Below are 9,547 nucleotides of genomic sequence, written 5' to 3'. Positions count from 1 at the left end.
AGAAGGATGTTTTCTGCTTACAAATCTTGACCTGACATTAACAGAGACTTGGAAGACATTAGGGACATGTCCTCACATACCAGGGTATGCACTTGCAGCTGCAAAAATAGCAGCAGCACAAATTTGTGCTGCTACTTTTTGCCATAATGCACTCCCATGCATGTGCACTTTGATGTGGGGAAAATTGCCCCACTTTGCAAAAACTGCCCTTTCCCCACTCCTCCAGGCTCTTGGCATGCTGAAGGAGCCAGGGGGGACAACTATAGGAGTGAAGACACTCTGGCCAGCAGCCACAGCATCTCCCAGGAGGACCAAGCCTCTGTGGCTGTCAACGCACACTCCTCTCATGTGTGCCATGCCACTTTTTTCACACCTATTTTTTTGCTCCCAGGATTTCCTGGGAGCAAATTTGCAGTGCGGGGTCACATTTTAACAATTTGCATGTGTGGCTTGTGGCACCACGAAAAGGTTTACAGCACCACAAACTGCATGTGTCTGCACAGCTGGATGCTTCCTAGGAGTATAAAATATGAGTAAGTAGGAAGTTGAGATTTTAAAACTTGTTTTTTTTCAGATGCGTCTCTTGGGCTAGTCCTATGGACCAAATAAATGGGGATAGGATTGGGCTCCCTATCATGTACAATTTTAAATATATGGGCTAGAAAAAAGTGAAAACAAATATCACATAAATACTGGGTTTGATCCTGCAAAAGGAACAGACAGGGATACTTTGCAGTAACACACAACTTGCCTGTTAACACTGGTCTACAAACAAGTGCTAAGAGGCGCTATGGAAACTTCACATTCCAATGGACTACACTTCTCTATTTACTTACCAATCCACTTTGCTATTTAGTTTTCAGCTTGACAGGATTGTGGGCAGGAGGCAGAAAGAGCTGCAGTGTGCATCAGGATCCTTACTACTTATATTTTACTGTATGTGATTGGAGTGGATTCATCCCCAGCTAAACAGAATGGGCATGGTATTGTTACTTCTGACTGCAGCCTGATGTTGAAGGAATCCAGATTTTGAACACCCCAAAACACAGGAATATTTTAACATGGAGGCATAACTAGGACATTCTGTGCCTTAGGCAGTGGTGGTGACAAGAGTTGTGCCAGCAGCAGAGGTGGGGCCAGGAGTGGTGGCAGCAGTAGCAGCCAGACTGTCAGTAGCTGCCATTCTTGGGCCCCTTTAAGTTGGCATCTGGTGCTGGTGACCTGCTCACCCACCCTTATTTACACTACTGTTTTAACCTGTGCTTTGCATGAGCTCTTAATAAAGATAAAGGAGCACTTTGTGAAATTTGGATCCAGATGTTGGTTGAGAGTTAAAACATTATTGGATTCTGGTGTATTCAGAAACATCCCAGGTCTTTGTCTGCTCCATCTCTTGTGGTCAGGTTTATCTTTTTGTGACTCTAGCTTGCTGTACGGACTAATAAACATTCATAATATATAGGCCCTTTATTTTATTTATTTTTTTAGCAAGCTGTGTTTATGCTTCAGTACTAAACACAAAATCCTAGCTGGTCTTTTCATGAGAAATAGTTAAATAAAACCTTGTGTATGAATAAGGCACTAGTAAATGTTTGCAGCAAACAGCAATTAAAGTCTATATTCTTTAAGAATAAAGCTGATCTCTTTAGGAAATCACCTTTGTATTATGACAGAGTTACCAATGTCAGTTAGAAGGGGATTAGAGAAAGTGCATCTTTTGGACCATGCCTGTGAGGTCTTTGAGAAACGACTAGACACAAATTCCTGTAAGAGTTTGGAAACATGCCATGCAGTGGTAATATTCCAGGGAGCTTAAGCAAGAGGAAATAGTAGGATAGATTCTCATCTCAGCTGAACCAAAGCAAATTAACTTAAGAAGAATGACCATAGATTGCCACTGGTGGAGCTGAAATCAGAATTTGGTCTACTGGGTTTAATTCATTTGAACAATAACAGTGCTAACCTGGACAGAATGATGGTTATTACTAGGGTGACCATATGGGACAATGTGAAATCTGAGACACTGCGTGGTCTCGTCTACCCTCCTCCCCACATTGCTGCAGGCTGTATTTCCCAGGTGTTAACAATCATATGTGAAGTAACAATTAGTGTTAATTGGGCTTTCAATTCACAGAGCCTGCCACTGCTTTTGTACCCGGTGCCTTGCGCCTGGGTCATTTGTTTTAATTTTCACTGGCTGGCTGGGACCAGCCTCCCCCCACCCCAAACTCAGGACTGTCCCAGCCAATCCGGAACATATAGTCACCCTAGTTATTACCCCCTTAGCTACCTTTAAAATGCACAATAATTCTTTTAAACAACTTGCTCGTTTTTGGGGTTTTTTATTTAATCCAAGGATGCACTTTATCTTTTGGCTAACATATCACACCAAAACCTTCTGCACTTTTTTGGAGCTGCTGCCATTTGAAACTTATTAAAACTATTACTCCGTGTTTTTACACCAAATGAAATCTGTGCCTGTCAGTCCCACTGTAGGATGACTGACTACTATTTACTGATGAAAGTTATTTAAAAAAAATCATTCTGTTCATAAATCACTGTTCATAAAAACACAGCATACTTAAAAATACTGTACTTTTACATATTTGCTTTTCTCTGGATACCTGAAACAGGGAAATTTGTTCTCTGAGCCCATAAGAATGCACTTATACAATAATAGACGAGAAAGCAGTTGTGACTCTACTGCCCCTAAATGTATCAAATAAAACTACTACATCTAATTTATTCATTTGGTATCCTAAATATAAGATCAATTCAACAATGCGACATGGTCACTGTGTCCTGCTTTGGAAACAAATGTATTAACTTTCTCATTTGAAAGTTCTCTTCCATTAATTATTGTATAAATTATACCAATGGATGCTCAATACATTCCCAGTGCCAACAATACAAAAGGAAAAATACAGCACTGCTTAATAACTTGTATCTCTTTATGTGTTATTGATATCAAAAGCTGTAGCTTTGAACTCCAGAATTGTTGTCTCTCTCAGCTTTATGGTTATGGAAGGACGTAACAACAAGTGCATCCCAAGACATAAGATATCCACTTCCAGAATTGTTATTGCTCCATCTACAAGATTTTCAAATATCTTGCTTTGATTTTTAAAATAGTTTTTAGCCTTGAATATATTGGACCAAATTTGTTGCTAGAGTGGCTCAGCTGAGGTCAGTGAAAAGTTACTCCAGGGATGCTTTTGGCCTAATATATTTTAGTTTTAGTTTCTCAAGAAAGCAAATCCATTGTCTTAGGAGAAATGGTAGCGGATATCTTTTAAGGATATATGGAAGAAACAAAACACAGAACTCTTCGCCACAAAGCCTTCTACTTCACAGCACCTTGAATCATATCTTTCTGAAATATGTTTTTATAAGTTTCCTCTATGAGCAGCTGACTATATAGTACTGTGTAGCTTTAAGGCTCTGGGGAATAAAATACAGGTTACTGAATTGCATAGCGTCCTTTAAATCTTAACTAACTGTCACTGGGTTTTAGGGCTATGCAAAACACTGATAATAACATTAAACAAGATCTGAAATTCTGATAATTCAGTACAATTTAAACTCTATCAACATTTTTCCTTGTGAAAATGGGCTTCTTATTTCCAGAAGTAGTTCTAATTTTGAATTGCAGCTACACCCTGAAACATGGCTGAAAAAATGGCATTATGAGGGTCTGTAGATTGTCTCTCAGAGTCTCCACAATGAGTGCACTTTCTGCCTACCAACCTTGCAAACTCAAATGGAGTAAAAGACAAGCTGGGTTTTTGCATCATCACCAATAAAGATTTTGCAGGACAAATTAAATTCTCACGTCATTTTCTGTCAAGCCAGATTATGGCCTCAATGATATATGTTCATGTGAAATCAGTTTGAATCTTAGAAGAAAAATTGCTTTGTGTTGATACCCACGGACATAAAGAATTTGAATAACTTTAATGGATGGACTTCCTCGGCAGGCGTAAAAGTGATTAAAAAATAAGTATTAACAGGTTAAGCAGATACAATTCTGAATAGAAAGAAAAAGCAGATCAAATGTCTGAGACTGCGCTGTTCAACTGGCAGCCTGTGATGCTTGTTGGCAAAGCTGCCAGGGCCACTGTATTGGTGTGTCTCTGGACCCTAGGGGTAAAAGCTGCCACTTGCCCTTAGCACTCCACTGCCTGCTGCTGAATTCAGGGTCTTTGGTGTCTGTTGTTGACTAAAATTGGTGGAAGGGGTAGGATGGGGGCGAGCAGTGGCAATGTTCACCTCCTGGGTTCCAGAGCTGTGCTAATGCAGTAGCTCCAGCAGCCATGCTAGTACGCTCTCATCTGCTACTGGACCTGCATCATCTGGCCTTGTGAGAAGCCTCGCATTCTGCATTCACCCAGGGAGCCAAGTGAGTTAGACACCCCTGGTCTGCAATGCACCATTTTTATACAGCCATTTTTCAGAGTAGAATTATGCTTTAAGGGGCAGATCCTTAGCTGACACAATCCCATTTTACTCTCTGGAAGTCAGCAGAGCCACACTAATTAATGCCAGCTGACAATCTAGTTGTCAATGAAAATATGAACATTGCATTTGGACTGTAGCCAGTTGATGGGCAAAACATGGAAAAAAGTGAACTAATTTTTTAAAATGGGAAAAAAACATTCCATAAGAGGTGTTCTTAGTTATCAGAACAATGTTTTCCAGATGTGAGACCAGCTGGAACAAAACTGAACATTTTCACTGAGATTTTCTAGTTTTACACAACCCATCACCTTATCCAAACAGTGACATTTAACTGTTTTTTATGCAAAACCATTATCTCAGAAATGATAAACACTTCAGACTGGGAAAAATCACATGATACAGCTGCCAGGAAAGTCAGTCCTTGACCTTTATGTATAAGCACCCTCAGAAATTAGGCATTTCCATAATTAAAGAGATATTGGTCTAACATAGAAAAAGTATGATGTTTGAAGGAATTAATTCACTTGACTGAAATCCATTTTGTAAGAAGTTCAGTTATAATGAAAGTTTATTAGATGAAAGAAAACGTCTGGAATTATTAAGCAAAAATGAACAAGGAAGCTGGTGGATCAGTTAAATTAATTTTGAGAATGCTATAAAACATTTTTAGATACTGGTATTCAAAATACCTGTTCATAAATATCAGAATTTACTCAGATTGTCAAATATTTGGAGGGTACAATTTACATGGGAGAACATCAGCTTGTACCTGTGTCTTTTCCTGTAGGGGAAATCTGTCCTCCGCTATGTATCAGTAACAGCTGGTCTTACAATGACATTTCATAGTTCAGCTCTCAGTTCTGCCTCATGGTTTATATTAACCAGGACAGGAGGTAGGGAAAGTCCTAAAACTGAAGGAGAGGAATCAAAGCATGCTTTTAAATTCAAATGTGAAACATTAAAATCAACATCGAAGCAGAAATGACATTCAATGTCTGAAGTAACAAATTTAAAAGTCTGAAATAATTTAATATAGAGAATATAGTTTAGAGAACATTTTATATAAGTGTGCTTTTTCCTAAAAAAAGACATTTTTTTTTTTATTTTTTGCTTTTTTTTGTTTACAGTCTTTTGTCTGTAAATATGAAATGGGGTTACAGCCCCAGTGGATGTCTTCATTTGTTATACAGTAAAAGAGTCTTTCTAGTTCACATTGCTCATGGCAGTCTTGTTTGATGCTGCTTTGTTAAGTTTGTGGTTTAAGCAGTTTGGGATTTTTGTTGGTGGTAAACTTTTAGCGTAGTGCGAATACCAGTCCCTTTCAAACACGGCTTTAAGCTGCTTAATGATGCTTGTGCTGTTCCCAGAGTCTGCTTGGTTGATAACAAGGCCAGCTCCAGCATTCTGAGTGAAAGCATTTCCCACCCAATCAAAATTACCTACAAATAAATGAAGGAACATACAATGAGATTGTGAAATGAAATATTAGCCAATTTCTCCAGGGCAATAAAAAAACCCCAGTATTTCTTCTCCCACCCCAAACAATTACAGTGACATGTTGTTGTTATTTTCTGATAGTTTGGAATATAAGTCCTCAATTTCCCACCATGATGTACAATGTAACACACGCCTACATATATATCACCTTTGGTCAGAAAGCAAAACAGGTACTTTGCTGTTGTCAAGATGGAAGTCCCCATTCCATATTCAGAAATAATTCATTATTTTCTCATAGACACAACTTATAACCATCAGCATTGCTAGGTATTATTATATATTTGGCCTAATCAGCAGTTTAAAGTAGAGTAATGCAAATATTCAGACTGATGGATTGTGGTAGCTGTATATTATTCCACTGAACCAGGGGATCCTTTGCAGATTACTGGATGACAGACGTCAATGTAAGAAAGAAATCACTCTCCCCATTTGAACAGATTTCTCTGTAATTTTATTCCAGTTATTATTCCCTGCTGTTACAGCAAGCCTAAAGTAATGAACATATCAAACCCTGGTGATAGCAAGGTAAACAAAAGACAACTGGGCTAATGGAAGACTAGTAAAAGATGCACAAGAAGCAAGAATTTCAGGGATTGGTTTGTTTGTTTTTTTTTTCCATTAACTGGAACTCCAGCAATTCCATGAGTCTATATCCAATATCTCAGAAAGAACAATACTACTATTTGGGGCCATTTTTCACAACCAAATATCTGAACGTACATAAAGTCCTTGAAATAAGACAAAAGAGCACATGTTCATTGCATGCCCCAATCCTTGAGAAGGTATCAGTTCTGAACTCTAATTTTGTCCCCTGACCGCAGCTCTGCATACATAGTATGCAATAATTATCTCTATCTGTAATAAGGCTGGACCCCACAAAGAGTTCTGTCTGCTCTTCAGTATTTCTTGATGACTGCTGGACTTCTAAAACTTTAATGCAGGACAATAAGGGTGAGATTCTATTCCCATATTATATGTCCAGGAGAATTTATGCATGAAAGTGTGATTCTGTGCTGCCACATTCAAGTCCTGAAAATCCATTAATGCATCCATTTTTGTAACATGCCATTATATGACTCTTAAAACTAAGTCACAAAAATGCAGCAAGTTTTTCAGGGACTTGAGCAGGATGGAAAAGAATCATACCAAGTCCACTAACAAGTGCCTATCAGTGGAATAGGATCTGGCTTTGGGGACAGTCACATCAGCCATGTTAGAAAATTAGAGGCTTGATCTCACATCATTTCTTGGAATTTTGCATCAACTGCAATACAAGCAGTAATAAGCTGTAAATTAGGGGTGTGTTTGTGTTAAAAAGTGATGGGAACGATGAATGTAGAGTCAGATCTGAACTTCCTCACAGATTAGGCATGACAAAATGCTGCCGGGAGTTAATTTAGCTCAATATATTAAGAAAGAGTCAGAATCAAAGCCTGTGGAGATCCAAGGATTTTATTTTATCATTTAGGTGATTGGAAGTCTGACTCAGGCCCTATGCCCTCACTGATCCAATTGCAGGAGCTGCGCCTAAGGATTAATTTGGCCCCACAGTCACCAACTTGCATATCTTTCCTTAACAAAACCAATTAGACTGAATATGCAAGCTGCATTTCTGGTTGTGGATATCTCATTATTTTTTGAAACACATCTCTTCTGTGCTGTTTTTACTGTATTTGGATTTTTATAACTTAAAGGTACCAGGCTTTAAAACACTTAAAACATACAATGAAACACTATTTTACTAAGAAGCCACAGACATTTTATAACATAGCTGCTCTCAGTTTCTTCCTTTCTCTTTCCCATTTGCTAGTAATCAAACTTTATATTTTCTTCCTCCCAAGAAATCCTGATCGTCTGAGGCATGTACTCTTTAAAAGTTACTGTAGAATTGGATAGAAATGGAATTTTTCATGGTATTGAATAGAGCGAGTGATTAGCGTTTTATCTATACAGACTATGTGTGTACATGTATACTAAGCTCAAATTCTGAATAAATTAACATCAAGCTATGCCAACACATCTAATCCTTAATTGTACAATCAAACATCATTTGTTTAAAGTAAAGATGAAAACAAAACCAGCATGATCATTGCACTGATTATGTGATGCTAATTGGGTCAGGACACAACTTGTTTTTTATCTTCATGACTCACTTTTTATAGTGCCTTAAAAATATTAAATAGCTACTGGTATAGCGTTGGCAGTGGGATAGATGCTTTGTAGACAGATAGGAAGACAATGTAGCTTAATAGCTTAATATCTCCAGAGACAGGCAGAGAAACAAAGAGGATTAGGGGGAGGTGAACTTTTGAAAAGCGATGTAATGGAAAGGTGTTTAAACATACATTTTGTTGCAGTATTTGGGTATGTTTTGTTTTATACATGCATAGTTTTTCCTATTTTAAGAGAACAGTGAGAGATGGACTGAAGAAGTATTTTCGGGAGGACTCCGGGAAGAAAAGAGCAGAGACACTTTGAAGTGGGTCAAGGGAGAAATTCTAGATGCCTTCATCAGCAAAATTAAAGATCTAGAGAAGAACACTGGAATTGCTATACTGAATTAGGTTGGTGGCCTGTAAACAACATAGGCTATTATCCTGTCTGAAAGTTGCCTGTACAAGATGTTTCAGATACAGATGCAAGAAACTTTGAAATGGACCAGCATGGAATAACCTGTTCATAGAATAATTTTTTCCCTTTCTTTCTGGTAAAAGATAGTTCATGACAGTCAGGTGAGGTCCTGGATCAATGGAAAGGGCAATTATTGTGCCAATCTTTCAGAAAGGGAAGGAGGAGGATCCAGGGAATTACTGACCAGGCAGTCTGATCTCAATACCTAGAAAGATCATGGAGCAGGTCCTCAAGGAATCTACTGTGAAGCACCTAGATGAGGAAAAGTGATCAGGAATACTTAACTAGGATTCACCAAGAGCAAGGCATGTTTGACCAACCAGATTTCCTTCTATGGTATGTTGACAAGCTTTGTGGATGAGGAGAGAGCAGTGCATGTGATATACACCTTGACTTTAGCAAGACTTTTAAAACCATCTCCCACAACATCTTCATTAACCAGCTAAGGAAATACAGACTAGAAAAAGTTGTGTAAGGTGGAAACATAATTGGTTGGATCATTGTACTCAGTCAGTATTCATCAATGGCTCAATGTCTAGCTGGGAGGAGGTATCAAGTGGAGTTCCCCTGTTGTCTGTCTTAGGTCTGATTTTGTTTAACTTCTTTGTTAATGATTTTGATGATGAGATTGAGTGCATGCTTAGAAAATTTGTGGATGACACTGAATGAAGTGGAATTGAAGACACTCTGGAGGGTATTGCTAGGATCCAGAATGACCTACATAGACTGGAAAAATGGTTGACAGTCAACTGGGTGAGTTTCAACAATGACAAGTGCAAAGCCCTGCACTTGAGATGGAATAACTGCATGGAAAAATAACGACTGGGGAACAACTGGCTAGGCTGAAGTACTTCAGAAAAGGACCTGAGGGTTACAGTTGACCGTACGTTGAACATGAGCTAGTAGTGTGCTCTTGTTGTAAAAAAGAGCCAACATCATACTGGGTCGTATCAATGGGAAT

General features: G+C 38.5%; 1 protein-coding gene across 5 annotated transcripts in view; it reads right to left on the bottom strand.

Moving 5' to 3' along the window:
- Nucleotides 1–2,329: 2,329 nt before the first annotated feature.
- PLD5 (phospholipase D family member 5) overlaps nt 2,330–9,547 on the bottom strand; it is a 388,941-nt gene continuing 381,723 nt past the window's right edge. For all 5 annotated transcript variants that reach the window (XM_019527434.1, XM_019527435.1, XM_019527436.1 and 2 more), the window contains one exon: nt 2,330–5,897. In XM_019527434.1, the coding sequence (XP_019382979.1) occupies nt 5,662–5,897 (236 nt within the window). In that variant the 3' untranslated portion in view covers nt 2,330–5,661. The remainder of the gene's footprint in view (nt 5,898–9,547) is intronic.

The sequence above is a fragment of the Gavialis gangeticus genome, unplaced genomic scaffold (assembly GCF_001723915.1).
Source record: "Gavialis gangeticus isolate Ggan-Ray unplaced genomic scaffold, GavGan_comp1, whole genome shotgun sequence".
Classification (NCBI taxonomy): domain Eukaryota; kingdom Metazoa; phylum Chordata; order Crocodylia; family Gavialidae; genus Gavialis; species Gavialis gangeticus.
The sequence above is the reverse complement of the archived record's forward strand: the minus strand, read 5'-3'. Positions and strand labels throughout refer to the sequence as shown.